The sequence below is a fragment of the Brachyhypopomus gauderio genome, chromosome 17 (genome assembly GCF_052324685.1).
Source record: "Brachyhypopomus gauderio isolate BG-103 chromosome 17, BGAUD_0.2, whole genome shotgun sequence".
NCBI lineage: Eukaryota > Metazoa > Chordata > Actinopteri > Gymnotiformes > Hypopomidae > Brachyhypopomus > Brachyhypopomus gauderio.
The window spans coordinates 15556657-15574249 of NC_135227.1; the positions used below are offsets into that span (position 1 = coordinate 15556657).

A 17593-nucleotide genomic window follows, 5' to 3' on the forward strand; every position below is an offset into this window, starting at 1 on the left:
ACCTCTCCAGTGGATCTGACCAGTATGTGAATACAAATAGGGCCTACATTAATATTATATATTAATAATATAAATGCATACATTTTATATATGCTCCTGTTATTGTTTTTTTAAACACCACTGTTGCCATACCAAAACTTGGACTGCCATTAAAACAATTCCTGATTGACATATTCATCTTAAGTTACAACAGGCTCCATATGTTGGCTTAGAGCAGATGGTCAATTGTCCCAAGCCTTGGACTAATAATTAAAGTGTGTATCAGTCCACTCTGAGTTATTACTTTCAAGGTTTCCTTGTAAAGTGCTAATGAGAACACTATTGTAAGTTACTCCATACAAGTGTCTACTAAATGCTGTAAATCTAAAATAGATTGAACACAAGTCGAAAGGTAAAATTCAGATTTCTTTCACACTCGTGGAAAATATATTCAGTAAAAATTGACTATCCTGTGATTGGATGTATTCTAGCTCACCTTCCTCTGTGTATTTCTGACTCCTATTTCAGAGAATTTGATATTCTTCATTTTCTTTGAGGCAACTCACAACACTGCTTATAAATAAAGAGATTACAAGCACATACAATGAAAGGGGATATTCTTGCCCTAAAAGCAGGAAGGGTGCAACACACAACCCGTTTCTCAAGGTCAAGAACCAATGCCTGGACCAGCGTTGGACACATCCAGTGAGGATTAGATGTCAGGTTTGAACATTAATAATTATTAATGACTGATTCACTGCTTTCATCTCAATACACTGTGTGTATACACAAGTTATCACAGCTAATAAAATCAAAGTAGTTCATCTTTGCTCGTTCCCTCCATGGGAGATCTAGCAGGTCTGCTGAACATATGGTTACATGGGGCCATGTTACCAGTGCAGTTGCGCTATAGCGAGCTTATATATATATAAATATATATGTATTATATATATATATCTTATATATATGTGTGTGTGTTTGTGTGGTGCTCTCTCTCAGTTAAAAGAGAATGGATTCCCAGATCAAGTAAACCTGATTACTTGGGTTTGGTTTTAATGTTTAATCTTTCCATATTTCAAATCAAGCGTTCTCATTGGAGGAAACATGCACTTATTTTTAAATTATATACTTTATTTTAATACATACTAAACAGGCCTACAAACAAACAAAAACACTTTGTTTCCAGCGAGGACTAAATCTTTGAACTGGGCTAAATTTGCTCATGTCCCCAAACAGAAGAGGACATGTGTAGGATGATCAGTGTCCTAGCTGCTGATGGTGGAGTCGGACAATTAGACGTTTGATCTGCTTCCGCTTTGCTTTTACCAGTCGCTGGGGAAACCAATCACTTAGGTCCACTGCAGGATGGCAAATCTGTGGTGGGTTCTGGAAATGACATTCAAGTGAAAATTAAATCTTTAAAACTGCATATTAAACAAATGTTCAAAAGGGTAAATAAAAAGGTATTTTTAACAACTACTGCTTTACTTAACAGGCCAGGATAAAATATATTATACAAATTATGGTGATATTTTAAATTGGCATCCCTTAAAAACTAAATTCATCAGACATTTTTTTGAAATGCTTATGGTTATCCATGCAAGGACATAAATTGGGCTTCTTTGTTTACAAATCCAGTTTTGGTCAGATTCATTCAAAATTGTCTGAATTTTAATTGACAAAAAAATTTCTTTTACTTTTATTCAATGTTAGTAGAATAGTACAGTCAATTTCATATGAAAAGTTACTGAAGAAACAGGAGCACATTTTCTTTTAAGACCCCTGCTTTTTTCATCCTGATGATACTTCATGTTATTGGTGGGCAGTACCACTCCATTTATCTGTAGTACTGTTCCTTTACTTAGGTGGTGGGGTTTTGCCTTCTAAGCAAAATGCAGGTGTGGAGTTGAAGATCCACCTGTGGTCAACACCAAGTGAACAAGTGATGGTCCCTATGAGAAGTTTCAGACATACCGTGATGAAGCTCTCCACGTACTGTAGAAGGTAAAGCCCACAGTCAGTACTGTTGTCCTGCTGTGGGACCTGCAGACTCCAACCATTCATGGCCCCCTGCCCAAAACTTTGCCAAGAACCCTTCTTCACCCACCACTCCATCTCCAAGTACCTGTTAAGTGTGCATGCACGCACGCGCACACACACACACACACACACACACCTGTTACTCACCTGGTATAGCATGCTACAACCAGGGTGATGTAATATACATACATGAATGCATGCGCATATAAGCTGTAGAGAGTGAGCAAATGAGTTTATCACATAAAAGTAACTACAGAAAGAAAAAGTATAGAAATCCATACTCTTGAAGTACTTTCACAACTGTTGGTTTAGCGGAGCAGCTGAGAGAGTCCATAATGAGAATGCAGGGCCTATAGACACGACACAGACATTCAGGAGCATTACAGATAAGGAACAGTGTCTTGAAAACAGAATGCACATTACTCAAAAAGACAATGGGAAACTTAGCCATCAAACTCACCGTTTAACAGCAACCTTGCCAAAGCTGAAGACATTTCCACTGGTGGTGCCATTAAACTACCAAAAGGTATTAACAATTTACCATCAGTATACCAAAGTCAAAAATATGGAAACATGAAACAAGCAAATTACCTGAATTCCTTCATCCATGTCATCATCTGAGACAAAACAGAACTTATGATCCATCTGACCTATGATGGATATTTCATGTAAACACTGTGCAGAACATTAGCAACAGCTGAAAGTCCAGTTCTTCATACCCCGAGAGTGTTTCTGGAGTGGACCTGAGCTCTAATGCCCCGAGAATTAGAAATCTGCAAGTTTATGTATTCGTACGTAGGGGTGAGACAGCAAATCAGACCACACTGACAGGTGATTAGCATTTGGTCAGAGCTGGACTTCTCATTACCTACAGATCCATTCCACCTGGGAAGCTGCTCAGATGCAGTCCGTCTGTAGAAGAGCGACATGGGGTTAAGAAGACAAGGGCTAGTGGCGTACGCAGCTGGCCTCTCTCCTTTCTCATTCCCGCGGGTGTCCACAACAGAGCAGCGAGACACGTGGCCCGGGAAGCAGATGACAACCAGATACCAGTGAGCCCTGGGTCAAAAATCACAGCCTTCTACTTTAGGTTTACAAAGATGTAGAAACGAGACAAAACGAAGTCTCGTTGAAAAATTCAAAAAACCACATGTGAAACTCCCCTCTTGCAACCAATATATTCCTATATTTCAATATCTAGATCCAATGTAATGTTGATCAGCTGTTCACACCCAGACCCCAGCTTATTTCTCCTCTAGGAGTAGAGTCCCAGCACAAAGGAAGAATCCTCCCCTTTTAGCTAGTTTCCCTCTTTACATTTTTGCAGTCACTTCTCAAATCAAAAGAAAGAAGATCCTCTGCACAAAACGTCATGTACTCTCTTAACATAAGGTTTATCATTATGGAAAATGTGACAAGGTTAAAACCCAACTCACAACTTATTAACTGGTATAAAAATGAAGTCTTTCTCAAAAAGATCAAAATGCCTGGTCCATGTTTTCACCCGGGTATGCCTCCTCTCCTGTTTGCTGTTGGGAAAGGTAGCCAACATAAGATTTGGAGAGCATGAGTGCACAGGAATTCTTTATGTAAGGTTATGGAGACTCGGGTCCTTTGTACGCACGATAAACCTGTGGCGTCTGGATGCTGTCTCATGGCTTTCTGAGTGAGACTCCTGTAGAAAAAGGAGCTGAACACATGACACCTGTTGGCATCCTCCTTTTTTAACTTCTCACAGACCAAATATCTGAGGCAAACACACACACACACACACACACACACACACACACACACACACACACACACACACAAACGTGTAATCAAACTTTCAGACAGAAATAAATCAGCTTGGCAGGAAAGTCCTTGTGCTTACTTCAAATAGAAGTCCAGTATGACGTCATTGAGCAATTCTCCCTCGTTGAGACAACCGAGATCCTCCTCAGTAATGGAAAAGCCTCCTTTGGCTGGAGGGGGTGGATACACGAGCAGTCTGGAGAGCAACAGATACTCCACAACTGTTATCAGCAGCACAACCAAGTGACACTATCGGAAGAAAAAAAAAATCCACTGACTTTCTGACAGGCAGAGTCTGTGAGGTGAGGCACTCCATCAGGTCTTCATCGTTGTCATCATCACCATCAACATTAGCATTTTCGTCTTCACTGTCCGAGACGGTGATGGTTGCCATCTGAGCATTGTTGGTAGAGAGGGAACCTGGGATCTGTGGATCACAGACACAGAAAAAACAAAGCCAGGGAAACATTTATAATCGTAGCATTTTAAACAAAAATAGTTTGAAATGATTTGTTTTACGTTTTTTGCTCATTTTTAAAACTAGTTACTTTGTAGTAAGAAGATATTTATATTACTTCAAAGAAGTAATACTTCATAAGAATAAGTAAAGAAAGAAAATACATGTATTCCTTATAAACGCATTTATACTACTATGGCAACCCACCTCCTTCATGTGTTTATGGGCTATAAGCCTGCTGCTAGCTTCCTCAAAGGTCAGGATTGCTGGAAAGTTTACCAGACTCCTAAACCTTCCAATCTCTGCCAACATCTCTCCAAACGCAGCCTTCTCCAGTATTGTGGGCTCGTTCTCAAAGATGATGACCATGTACTTCTCTTCTTGATCTGACGGTAGGACACAGACAGAACGATGACTTTCAAGTCCGTTTCATACTTGAGTAGCCACACCGAATGTAACTGCTGCTGCACCAGTGTTAATGGATGCACATTAAAACGTGTTTATAAGGACATAGCCTATATAAGGGTGGGCAATATGGAAAACATTTTGATGAAGCACAATTTCACAATATTTAGGTTTTGAGATTTGCCAACAAGTACAATACATCATAGCAGCAAAACCGTGTTAAGCAAACAGCAGCAAACTTGTGTTAAGAATAACAAAAATACTGACAATGAGCTAAAGTTTAATTTATGAGAAAATGAAACAGACACATAACTAAAAGCTGCCATGAGCTACTCACTCTTACTGTGGCAGTCGTACCAAGCTCCTGGGGCCATGGAGGCTTGGAGCTGTGCTCTCCAATGGGAGCATGCTACTGGAGTCATCTGGAGAAACACAACAGGAAGGCCACACCCCCTGCACCACTCACAGCTGGTCAACTCGGATGCCTGAATTCGCACTTTCATGACAACGGACAGTACGGGTCAGAGAACACACACAAAGTACAAGCCCACTGGAAAAACAAAGTCACTACATTTAAAATGGGCTGATAATTACGTAACAAATTGGTAAGATATTAGAAGATTATGGTAAAGAACAAAGTGTAATTTACAAAAGGTCAACAATCCTATTTTAAATGGTATTTCGAAGGGACTGGCAGGGAACACATTGTCTAGCCACCAAATTTCAATGGAGCTGTAACTTTACTTATTCAGCATTAAGATCAAATATCACACCATCCATATTGGGCTTCTTACCTACACCTGGAATCTCCCAATAATCCACTGAAAACTGCAAGAGAGGCAATACACACTGTTCACACAACATCTGGTCCATCATAGAATACCACACACCTAAAGTCAAGTCAAGCTTAATTGCTACATGGTGCTGCCAATATGCAACAAAACCTCACAGTGAGAGGCCCTCTGAAAATGCTGCTCAGGGTTCCAAATTGAAGGCTTCGAACGTTGAGGGTAACTCTGGGACGTCCTTCCACGCCACTCCAGTTTATGGAAGGAAACCTCACCACAGAGGTCAGTGCTCTTGTCTTGCCTTTTTTTGGCACAAGGTCACCGTTCTGTAAAGGTACACATGGATTCATATGTCTGCCAGAATCTGACACATAGGGGAACGAGACATCAAAAGCTTAGACTGGAGAATATCAGTGGGTAGTGCATTCTGAAACCATTTCTTTGTGTGTTTGATAGTACCTGGTCTCTCATACGATTCATACGTTTCATACGGGCATGTTTTAGCAAAGACTGTGTATCGGTACAAAGCTTCAGTTCTTTGGTGTTGACTCTCTCTCGGTTATCATCTGGGCCTGTTAAAATTTAAACTTGAACCATTATTTGCATATTTTAGACACAGCTGCAGTCTACTGCATGTCTGTAAAATACAAAACCATCCAAAAACATTATTATGAAAATCTTTGTAATCTCATGTTAAAATCGTTGAAGTTACATAAAAGATACTGCACAAGGTCATTGAAATTTTTCAATACACTAGACAAAGATCTTGAAATGCATTAAATCACACCCAGTCTCAGCACCAACATAAATCGGCCTGAAGATTCGCTGTCAATTACAAAGCTGACTGCAGTTGTGTCTACAGCCATCTTTCCCTCGTTCCCACTGGAAAGCACTTCTAAAAAGACATCAGTGATCTTGCACACCCACATTGTATTGAGCTAGGGTCAACATATTTGTACATAAACAGATTCACTTACCATCTTGACGAATTAATAGTACTTCATTAGATTTATTCAACTCTTCAGTGACGTCTCTCCTATTCGAGGTAGGCCAATCAGAAACCGCTGTTCCAAGTTAGTCTTTAATTGCCTAAAACGCATACACCAAACCTTTTTGCATTCGTCCTCCCATCAGACGCTAAAGAATGGCAGAAGTGGGGTCTTTGTAGGACACCACCTGGTGCTGGTGCTGTTCGCCGTTTAAAGAGCAATGTGAAATTGCTACTTTCTTTACGATTTTGTGTCATGGTTTGAGAGGCCTCACTGCAGGACAGAGGTAAAAAATTAAAGGCTCTGAACATGTTTAAAACCCACTTAACTAGCTAATTTACACATTTAGACCTACCTAAATATTTGGCCGATCCCCACCATGTTAAATCCAGTGGCATTTCCTCTTAATGACTTTGGAGTTAACCTACACTTGTCCTTTTCAGTGGCTTCTTTGCCACCACGTCGACCACGTGGACAGATCTGTTTGTAAGGAGAATTTGTAATAAGAAATGAGTAACTATTAAGAATACAACGCCCAGACATAAGTGGGTCAGATTTTACTGGTAAAGGACGCTAATAAATGTAGTGGTCATACCGTTTAGCTAGCTGTAGCTAATAATCTAAAACCAGCTCAACGCATCCTCACTGCAAGGTAGCTAGCCAAGTTAACTATTTTTAAAATTTGTTTTCAAGGGAGCAAGCTATGAGCAGAACACTTTAATCACTAGTTACTTGTTACCTACCATGTTAAATAACTTTACGATAATTTAGGATACTCTTTAACATTCTTCCAGAAAAGTAAGGTGAAGTGAAGTGACGACTTTCACAAGCGCAAATTTGTCTGTTGAAACGGAAATCCCAGTCTTACATTTGAGGAAAATTCCTCCTCAAATTTTCAGGATTTAAATATTTAGTGCCGCGTCTTTCGGTTGGTCATTGGATGTCATTTAAAGGGACCATATGTTGGATTTAAATAAATAAACAACGGCGGTGGTGTGGACAGGTAGGCCTGGACCCACAGATACAGGTACACCTGTCGTACGAGAGGGTCTTTACACCGCCGCCATCTTGCCCAGGTGTTGTGACAACAACGCGATCATACTGTCTCCCTATAGTCCCCTAATGCAGTGATTCTCAACTGGTGGGTCGCGGACAGCTTGTTAAAAAAAAGTACTCTTCTGATTTTGTACTCGTCTTTTATCTTGAAAAAAGACAGAGGCACATGCCACAGCTCCAGACTGCGACTAAAATGGTCGCAATCGCGACCATAAATATTAATTTGCGAGTAATAAAATTATTTCACTCGCCAGTGGCGACAGGTGATACAAGAGCATTATTTTCTATGGGTGAAGATTTTTTGTCATTGGAAAAATATCCACAATTTTCTTTTGAGGTTGTATTTTAAAAGTTAACCGATATGCTGTAGTTCCCACTCTCATGTTCGCTCTGCCCATTAACAAAAGCGGGAATCACCAGTATGACTCGCAAAGCAGCGGAGCCGAGCTGAAACTTTAGCACTAAGCGTTAGCTTGTTGAAAATTATTGGCGAAGCCAAAATTATTGGATTTTTTCACACAGTCTACATTTCTGTCGGACCATAAGAGGACACACTCCTTTATAACTGTACATAGTTTTAAGTAAATTTTAATGAAAAGTCACTCATACTAGGAAACTTGGTAAAGTTCGTTTCACGTTCGCATATTCGGAATTATTTCTTCAATACCTTTAAGTTAAAAGTGCCAAAATATGCAAATTTCTATTTCTGGCACCCAAGACAAACATCTACAACTTTGTTTACGTCAGGAATATATGTATTTTAAAACATGTTATTTTAAATATACTGCTGTCACCGCTGCAACATCTAAGGCACCGTCTACAAATGACCTTAACACGGACGCAAGTGGAGGTCGTAAAGGCCCCAGAGCACTGCGCACTCCGTTTTTTGCAATAATTTCAATAACTTTTAAACGGTCCATCTAAGACCACCAAAGTAGTTGGATTACATTAAGTTCATCTTTAGTAACAACATACAACTAAAATATGGGTATTTATACCTTGCACCAATGAGTGGTGGTAAGTTTTTGTCAAATATTTCAATAGCTTTTAAATGGGCCACCATAATTCCACAAAACAAGGTTGTTGATTAGGATGCACTTAATGTACTATAACTTGTTTTATGCTCTTATGATGGACATTTTAAAAGCTATTGAAAGATTTGACAAAATGTGCACTTAATATTTATACAACTTGTTTTTATCTTATGAAGAATCATTTAAAAATTATTTAAATCTTTGAAGAAAAACAGTGCGCAGTGCTCTGGGGCCTTTACGACCGCCACTTTCGTCCATGTTAAGGTCATTTGTAGACGGTAATAGTAGTACATTTAAAATGAGAACATGAAGCCAACTTAACCACAGTTACAAGGAAGAGAAAGACACCAGGCATGTTGGACGACAGAGATCCTAAATAACAGCTGATCTGATGTGAGTGTTGCAATGTTTATTAGTTTGTATATTATTATGGAGCCTAGAAAAAGTTATTGGTGTCTCATTTTTTCTTTTGGGACCAACTGGCTCCTTGAGTATTTTTTTTTGTCTGGAGCCCAGCATGAGAACCAACTTGTTGCCATGGTAACCACCAATTGTTTGGCAAGTGGGGTATGCGCTGTTAAAACCAACATAGATGCACACAGATACGGGAGTGACCCGTATGTACGCCTACACTATGTATTACACTTAAAAATAAGTTATTAATTAGACCTAATTACAGAACCACTAGCATTTGCATTCAAAACCGTATATGTTCTGTAATTTTATGTATTATCTTAATATACCCGATATGTTCCAAACAAAGGCTAAAAGGTATGTTAATGATGTAACATTTAAATCCACAGTCTTCATCCAAACATCTCAGTACATTTACACAATGTACACAATGTATTTTTTTTATGTTTGCTTAGAACTTCTCAATTTTTCTTCGACACTACCAGAGATGACAGGTGTCATCATAGCACCACAAGTCCAGGGGAAAACCTAAAGATGAGTGTGTGTGTGTCCACGCACAAGCAGACCAGAGAAGAGAAACATTAACCCTGCACATTCATGGTCAGGACAGACTGCCATGGTTGAGAGGGCAGGATAAACAGTCTGCAACTTTTTTTCCCCCTCCTGTGCTTAAGTGAATAGCAAGACTCTATGTGCAACGGTCCACACTCGCAAGTATTTGCACTGTGCAGCATTATCACTCCCTAAAACATTTAATGAGATTATATCTGTGTCTGCTGGCTGCACCCATTCACATGTTCAGCCACTACGTCACCACGATGCCACTGTTCTCTGATGGACCTGCAAGCTTGGTAGGCCAGTCATAGCTGAACAGGCTTCTGTTCCCCAGCAATCCAGGATGAGCTGTGTATCCATTCTAAGGGGACCAAGAGGAGTTGGGGCCATGGTGCGGGGGCCATGGTGTGGGGGCCATGGTGTGGGGGCCATGGTGCGGGGGCCATGGTGCAGGGGCCATGGTGCAGGGGCCATGGTGCAGGGGCCATGGTGCGGGGGCCATGGTCACTGTTGTCACAAAACCTTTACCTTTTGTTGTACATTTATTAGCCCATTTGTTTAAATGTCTTACCATTTCTTTGCTTCACTTTATACAAATTGGTCTTTAATTGGGGATTATTTTTTTCTATAATAACAATACATGTGTTATGGTCACCTTGTTCTTTTTTATGAATTCATTGCATTCCATTGTATGAAAAACGAGTTGATTTCGACTAGGTAATGGCGATGAGTGACTATGCAGATAAACGAACGAGTTTTATTTAATTGGCTTAATTCATACGTATCGGCATCCAATCAACATGGATTTTGTCAACATGGCCCCCAGAGTCTAGGGTGGCCTCAAATTTTTCTGGGAAGTGTGTGAATGTACAGCACCATCTAGTGGTAGACCCGCGCCATCTTACGGTATGCTGCTCTAAAGCTCTTGATAATAACCTAAAGCCACTTTCAAATATAAATAATGAACTAATTAACATAAATGTTCTTAAAATTTGTACTTCGGTTTTCTCAGTACATTCAATGCATCTGTGAAGCTACTACTTGTAAATTGTAGCAAATTCTATTCTACTTTATTACAAAAAATGTGCAGTGTCACTGGAAGCCTGGCAGTCTATCTACAACTAGCAATCTATTTACACCTTAGCAGGTGAATCAGGTATAACGCCACCCTGAAATGGAATATAACCACAAGTTTGGAAATTTTAACAACTGTTTATTTACTCAATAAAACGCAAAACAATTTTTGCAAATACTATTATGGCCATGTTATTTTAAATGAGACAAAACAAGTATGAGAGTGAAAGGAATCTATGCAAATGGGTGTAGATACAGACTGCAAAGGCAGCACAATGCTTCTGACAACCAGCACGTCCTTTCCTTCACACCTGGGCCTTTTCTACATCTGCTCACTTAATGTAATTACAACAAAACATAGCCCATGCTAGTCAATAGCAGAGTAAAATAAATATCAAAATGAAATAAAGAAATGCAGTAAAATTAGCAGCAACACTTCAATTAAATAGCATTCGATCAGTAGTATCTACTAGTCTGAATCATAAGTACTTTTCATCCCAACAGATTTCATTATCTGAATCTAAGTGAGCGGTACTGAATCATGACCCGCAATCAGTCAAACTGAGCCAAACTTCCATAAAAAAATACAAATGTAGCACTATTAATTCACTATTATTCACTATTAATGCGTGACATTCACATGCTCCCAAGAGATATGCAGGAACCAACTAGATGGTAGAAGAGCGTTGTGCCATTCTTTAAGATTGGTTGTTTTTTTTTCTCCTTTTCATTTTTAAATGTCACTTATTTTTTTATCTATTGACAAATATACAGTACTTGTCGTTGTAACTGCAGAATGATGGGGTTTTTTTGCAAATATAAAAGTTTGAGGACCTCTAAAGAATCTCTGGAAGAACATTTGGTTTGATTATTCCCTGTGCCTCAGTTACTGCGCTTGAAGGAAATGAGAGAGATAGACCAAGTCTGAAGAAACAGAACCAAGCAAAAGACGGCAAACCCCAACAGCCTGCTCTACGTCCTGAACAGAGCCAGTACAGGGCCCAGACCAAATGTGCAGGTGACCTAAGGCCAAAAAAAGATAAACTGCGTTTCATGCAACACTGTTTCTTTTTTCTTCCTCATAATATAGTTACTGCTTTGACTCCTCCATTGTGCTACCCACAGTCCCCGACGCCTTAATCATGATCATTCTCCTTGTCATAATGTGAAACATGCTAAGACAGATAGGATATAGTACTTTTGCTGCTATTTTCTGGGGGTGGGGGTGTGGGTGGGGTTGGGGTCGGGTGGATGTAATGAGCCTCTGAGATGTACTGTGAACTATTAATAGGAGGAGACAAACAGATACATAGTACATATGGCGCATCCATAGATACAAAGGTGATGGAGGAGATACCAACAGCGTGCAATGAGGGGAGGAGTTCAATGTGGAGTGGAGGAGAGGAAGGGGAGAGAGACAGGAGAGCAGGATCGTGTGGGGAAAGAGGAGAGCTGGGAAAGGTGCACTCAGTACTCGTCCTGGTCCAAGTGGGGCTGCTCGTCGATCTCCTCATCTTCTGGTGGAGCAAACCCTTCCTGCGTGATGAGAAGCCAAAGGCCATTCATTACAGTGATCATAAAGTCTCGGGATCTGCTTTCTTTAAAAAACAAAAAAAATAATAAAACATTTCACTTTGATTCTCTATCGCTGAAGACCCGTCGTGCACATATGTATGTTGGGAATGTTGGCTGAGTTAAGCCAAGCTTATTCAACCATTATTAAACAAATCACGCATTCTCTTTTTTGCTGGAGTAAGGAATGGCCAAGCCTACCTCTGTGGCGTAGAGGATGTCCACTATCCTGGTAAGGACGGGGTTGTTCTCATTCTCATGTTCCTGGCAGATCAGTTCAATGTCTCGGAGTTTGCTGAAGTAGAAGTCTCTTTCTTTCTCCAAACCGTCTACCGTCAATTTCAGTTCCATTAACTTGACAGGGAAGAACCAGGTGAGAACAATGAACGTTACCACTTGTGAGGACAGAGGTAGATCTATTCTGAGGAATTCAGGTCAGCAAAAGTGGGTCAGTGTATTCTAATACCCTTTTTTCACTTAAAAGTTCTGCATCTATGATGAGAACATCAGAAAGATTATTTCCCTCATCTGTACAGACAGTGTATAAATGAACCAAAAGAACATGACACAAGTTACAGACAAAATTGAGGGCTACAGCCAGAAGAAAAAAAACAGATTAGCAATATTACACAAATACATACTGTGGAACCTAAAAATGTATTTAATGAAAAAATATAGATACACACCACATATGTGAAACACTGCAAGGTAGAGTAAGACGTCCTTACCCTCCCAGGGACTCTACCTGTTGATTTAGCTCCATGACTTCAGCGTCTCCACCCCCATTTCGCGCCAGAGTGGGGTTCTTCCTAATGGTGGTGTTCGTCACTCTCTGTGGTGTGGGCATGTTTTTTGGTACTGTTGGTGATGTTCTCTGTGGTCCTAAAATTGGAACAACTTCAATGTCCAGCCATAGTACATATTTAGCATCCAGTATCAGAAAGAAATATGTCATGCAGTAAGCGTCGTTGGGAAACACGCATATGTATTTATATACTTTAAATATGTAAAAGCAGCAACTAATAATGATCTGCTAGGCTAAATCCAGGGTCTATAGTTTGAGTAGGATCAGTGTTTTAGTCTATAGCTGCTGCGTGAGCACTCTGTTATTGCCGTAACTTTGGTTATGCCCTAGTGAGCCCAAAAGCAAACACTGCTTAAAAAGACCTAGTAATAATCTTTACAGGCATGTCTAACCAAAGTCACGCCACTATGAAGAGATGTTATCAGAGGCTGAATTGTGGACACATTCCCCATCCAGCCCAATGACATCACAAAGAGAGTCAACCAGAGGCCAATTTGACTTGCAAGCTATTTTTTCACATGAATAACACAAAAATATTTGACTTATTTGCAATTGTGAGTTATGTGACTTCTGACTGACAGTTTGCTGATATCAGAAATGTTGCTGTTTTAAGAATTTTGAGGTCTATGTTATAAGTGTGGGATGATGGGACTGATTCATGAGAGCATCCCTTGTGGTATATTCCACCAAATGTGCCTAAATGTGCTTGAGTCACAAATGTACTCCGTGTTCAGCATGAGCAACAGTCAAATCTTTGTGTTGAGGGGTTTCTGATTGACACTGAGCTGAATATTTCACCACAAGATGCGATTCCACATGAAAACCATTGGACGCTATTATGGAAGCTTGAGCATGGAGCAGTCATTCTGAGACCCGTGCACAAACCAGCTGCCTGCAGAGCAATCGACCCAGTAGAAGCTCAGCAATGGATGCAGCAGAGGTGCTGTAGAATCATTAGGGTTACCTGGAACAGTTCTCTTGGGTTTGTGGGAAAAGTGTTCACCTGGGTTGGGCGGAGGAGCAATATCTTGGCCCTGTCTAGCTTGAAGAGGATCGTACTCTTTGCCATCATAGTTCGCATCGAAGAATTTCTTAAACCACTGGACGAATTCAAAGTTGTCCTGGAACTTCCCCTTTACAAGCCTTTCCACTGGGATTATCTGAATGACAAATATCAGAAACAAAGTTATTAAAAATGGACAGATCAGTATAAACTGTGTATAAGTATAAAGGTATAAAGACACATAATTATCAAAGGCAATGTGAAATTCTCAGGTTTTCAATAAACCGCCAAACAATGCACACTAAGTGCATGTATTAGTCATATAATCAAATATACTGGCACAATTATTGACATACTTTAAAGATAATGCCATCATGCACATCTTCTGATTAGTGATTAAGCCATAGTTCTGAACTTACTTGTTAAATTTAACATATTTTCAGAAGTAGCTAGGCTATATTATGAATACCAAAGGCAAAAGGACTGACAGATGACATGGTACAAAAAATACATGCACAGAGAAAAGTATCGGACAAACTTTATCAACGCTCATCCTCTTGAAGGCTGCCTGAAGAACTTTGAAGTTATGAATATACTCATGTTCCAGCTTAGCTTGGAATTTCACCTTCTTTAGAAAAATACATCCTGGAAATAACATATCCATAAACTGACAATATGCTGCACCTATAAAACCAAAGACAAGAATGTAGCTTAATGTGAATGCAATGCAAAGAATATTCAAAGTTGTCTTTATTGTGACAGATTTTATATGAGGTTATTCATCCTTAAGGTAAATTAGACTCTCAAAAAATCCTTTCATCTTACAATCATGAACACCATCAAATATAATCATTGACATCCATCTTTTTTTTCCATCTTTTGTTGTCTTGTTTTTCAGGACTCGTGGAATAAACACCAGGAAACTAAATTTGGATTCAATAAACTCATGATTCTTAGAGATCAGTGCAGTGTGACCCACCTGAACCTAACTGTTCTATTTTGGTGTAGCAGAGCTGTAGACAGTCGTTGACCCATGCCAATATTTCATGTCGACTCAGGTTCTCATTGGTTACAGATGTGGAGAATACATTCACTGCCATTCCCTACACAGAGTCAAGGATATAAAGACAAGAAGTAAAACAAAAACATGTTTAAGCAAATTGATGGAAAAGATGAAAAAACAATTCACTACAGAACCTAGTGTTTCCATTAGCTCATGTTACTCGGTAACATCGGTTTGTTAGTGTATTAAACTTTTAACTGAGCAAGTGTCACGTCCAGCCCCTCCCTCCTCCCTGGTCCCGCCTAGCTCCCCGCTCCCATTCGTTCCTCCCTCTGTCTGTCACGCCCCCGTCGTCAGTCTCGTACACCTGAGTCTTGTTCCACCGTCGTGTTTCCGTGTATAAAAACCCCCTCGTGTTTTACCCTGGTGTCGGTCATTGTCTGTCATGCTCCTCATGTCTCGCTCCTTGCCCTGCAGTCGTTGTTCCTCTTCGTTTCTCCTGTGTCCCTGTACGGTAACCCCTCGCTTCTCCTCTGTTTTGCCTTGTATTACCTGTTCCTTTACGACTCGTGTTCTCCCTTGGTTTCTCTCCTAGTCTCCGTGTGTTGGTTTGTTCCCAGTGTTTTACGCTCGAGTTTTCCTTGTGCAGGTTCCCCGTTGTTGGTATTTGTTCATTTTCGTTCTCTCATAATCTGTTTAGTGGATCGCCCATGTTTTGGCGTTTCTGGTATCTGTTGCCCCTTTTCATTGATTCTATTGTTATATTTTGTTAGGTGTTATGTTCTCATGTGTTAACGTTTCCGAGTTGTTTGGCTCACCCGTCTTAGTCACGTCCTCTCCTTAGTGTTTATATTAGCTCTCTTGTTACGTGTGTGTGCTGTGTTCTATTCCGTTACTTAATTGCATAATATTAGTTTGCATTTAGTGTTTTCCCCGAGTGCTTTGTCTGTTAGGATTCGTTTGTTTCTTTTTGTTTAGTGTCTTTTCGTCCTGTGGTTCTTACGTGGTGTTTATCCTTCAATAAATTAGTTACTCTTGCATTTGCGTCACACCCGCCCCTCTATACGTTACAGCAAGGCTGCAAATGAATACATCCAGATTGGTTTCCTCTTCGCCTCAATAAGTCACCAAGCAAACGTGTCATCTGTACAGTACAGGCATCTATGTTTATGCATTTGAAATTATTTATAATTAAGTTATGTGGCTCTGGAACAACTTCCCCAAAATAATCCCACTAATCCTATTAAAATGAAAACCTCTCATACATTCTATACGTTTCTGCATTACTCATGCGAATCAAACTCGGGGAAAGTAATGCCTATCCCCTTAAAATACAAGCACTTCAAACCTAAGCCGACCTTCTTGTCATACAGTGTCTCTGTGATGAGCATTAGCCTAGAATTTTTACTTTATTCGTTTTCTGCAGTCCCAAAAACTGATACTTGTAGCACAATATGGGAATCCACTAACTCACGTGTCTATTGACCTGGTGCACCAAACCTTATGCATATTCTCTGCCACAATCATTACACTATTTTAGCAAGTCTAAAGCACACTCTTTTGCAGAACAATAAACAGTATCCTACCTTAGACACAACATTCACACCTGAAAACCCACATCTACGGCACCAACACCGGGGTAAAAACGTCCTCGTAACGCCGGTTGGCCTGTTTCTGCTTACAGCACAGGCTTATTATTGTGCGCATGTTTTCGATAACGGGAGAAATATTACATAACTGCAATAACGTGCTACAGAAACACGAGGCGTTTTTATTTAGCAGCAACATCGCCAGTAATTGCGAAACTGAATAACGGGGGGAAAACCCCTTCAACAAACGGCGAACATCAAACGGTATTAACGGGCAAAACCGTGAGGTTCCGTTAACGCCACCGGCCTGCGGACTAGTGACCATCTCCGTCATGGACTACGAGCTCTTTCTGAGTCCCACCTCACGGTTATAAGGCGGTTGCGGTGGTCTACACGTCGTGCTGGTCCAGTAATAAAAGGACCGTTATTATGGAGGAGGCCCAGGCGACGGCGCCGTCACCGGAGCCACCAGAACCGGGCTGCGGACGCGGCGAAAACACCTCCACAGCCACAAAGGCCCCGTTCGCAAATGTTAACAGCCATTACGTTCACAAAGCGATATACGATATATATATTTATTCCTCAAAACTTACTGTACTCTCACAGGATTTCTGTCAAGGTCCAGGCTACGTAACGCCTCCTGTCACCGTCCCCGTCTGTCCTACCGGAGGGTACCGGATACTGGTGCAGGTTTGTGTCGGGCCGCCCCCAGAACTACTACGCTGGCCCGCCCCGCCCCAGCTTCGAGAAAACTCCGGCGAGACGCTTCTTAGGTTGGGCTTGTTGTCTCAGAAATAATCCTCACGCTTCGAGGGACAGTTAGCCCGAGTTGTGTTTCACTTCATGTGTATGTTATAACACGGTTGTAGAAGTGCCTAGTCACTCCCGTGTGGCCTGCGCAGTTATCTGCCATTACCGAGTACCTGCCATTACAGTGACGGAGCCTTTACATTTGTCTTAGGCAGACCTGTTATTTGGTACTTTTCAGACCCCCTGCGTTTTCAGTAGGGTCGTTTTGCGTGTATTTATTGTGTTT

General features: G+C 40.6%; 2 protein-coding genes across 11 annotated transcripts; both read right to left on the reverse strand.

The window, feature by feature from the left end:
• Positions 1-1075: 1075 nt before the first annotated feature.
• On the reverse strand, positions 1076-11679 carry senp6b (SUMO specific peptidase 6b). Of its 7 annotated transcripts, none has more exons than XM_076978310.1 (19): positions 8865-11679; positions 6808-6932; positions 6573-6725; positions 6441-6499; positions 5923-6035; positions 5625-5789; positions 5470-5503; positions 5013-5171; positions 4478-4656; positions 4092-4240; positions 3893-4009; positions 3644-3766; positions 3456-3548; positions 2888-2931; positions 2611-2669; positions 2480-2535; positions 2301-2369; positions 1954-2104; positions 1076-1365 (listed from the first exon to the last, which is right to left on the reverse strand). In XM_076978310.1, the coding sequence occupies exons 1-19, from the start codon at positions 8895-8897 to the stop codon at positions 1237-1239; spliced, it is 2010 nt and encodes a 669-aa protein (XP_076834425.1). In that variant the 5' UTR covers positions 8898-11679; the 3' UTR covers positions 1076-1236. The 7 variants fall into 7 exon arrangements, with proteins under 7 accessions (XP_076834425.1, XP_076834421.1, XP_076834423.1 ...); XM_076978306.1 differs by having other exon boundaries at positions 2888-3078; XM_076978308.1 differs by lacking the exon at positions 8865-11679 and adding an exon at positions 7229-8749 and having other exon boundaries at positions 1077-1365; positions 2888-3078.
• Positions 11680-11794: 115 nt separating this feature from the next.
• On the reverse strand, positions 11795-17416 carry mapre3a (microtubule-associated protein, RP/EB family, member 3a). 4 transcript variants are annotated; one of them, XM_076978314.1, is made up of 7 exons: positions 17162-17416; positions 14945-15068; positions 14504-14649; positions 13927-14122; positions 12903-13039; positions 12359-12511; positions 11795-12121 (listed from the first exon to the last, which is right to left on the reverse strand). In XM_076978314.1, exons 2-7 carry the CDS (start codon positions 15063-15065, stop codon positions 12053-12055), a joined length of 822 nt encoding a protein of 273 aa, XP_076834429.1. In that variant the 5' UTR covers positions 15066-15068; positions 17162-17416; the 3' UTR covers positions 11795-12052. The 4 variants fall into 4 exon arrangements, with proteins under 4 accessions (XP_076834429.1, XP_076834428.1, XP_076834431.1 ...); XM_076978313.1 differs by having other exon boundaries at positions 17151-17413; XM_076978316.1 differs by having other exon boundaries at positions 13966-14122; positions 17151-17404.
• Between the last annotated feature and the right edge of the window lie 177 nt (positions 17417-17593).

Bases quoted from the DNA above. Each gene is read 5' to 3' on its own strand.
- senp6b (XM_076978306.1), bottom strand. From the start codon at position 8,897: ATGCCTGGTGTCTTTCTCTTCCTTGTAACTGTG. The intron at 6,500-6,572 runs GTTTGGTGTATG...TACCTCGAATAG, and splicing joins GGGAGGACGAATGCAAAAAG to GAGAGACGTCACTGAAGAGT. The intron at 4,241-4,477 runs GTGGGTTGCCAT...TGTGATCCACAG, and splicing joins CCCATAAACACATGAAGGAG to ATCCCAGGTTCCCTCTCTAC.
- mapre3a (XM_076978314.1), bottom strand. From the start codon at position 15,065: ATGGCAGTGAATGTATTCTCCACATCTGTAACCAATGAGAACCTGAGT. The intron at 14,650-14,944 runs GTGGGTCACACT...TTGGTTTTATAG, and splicing joins AATAGAACAGTTAGGTTCAG to GTGCAGCATATTGTCAGTTT. The intron at 12,512-12,902 runs GTAGAGTCCCTG...TTCCCTGTCAAG, and splicing joins TCATGGAGCTAAATCAACAG to TTAATGGAACTGAAATTGAC.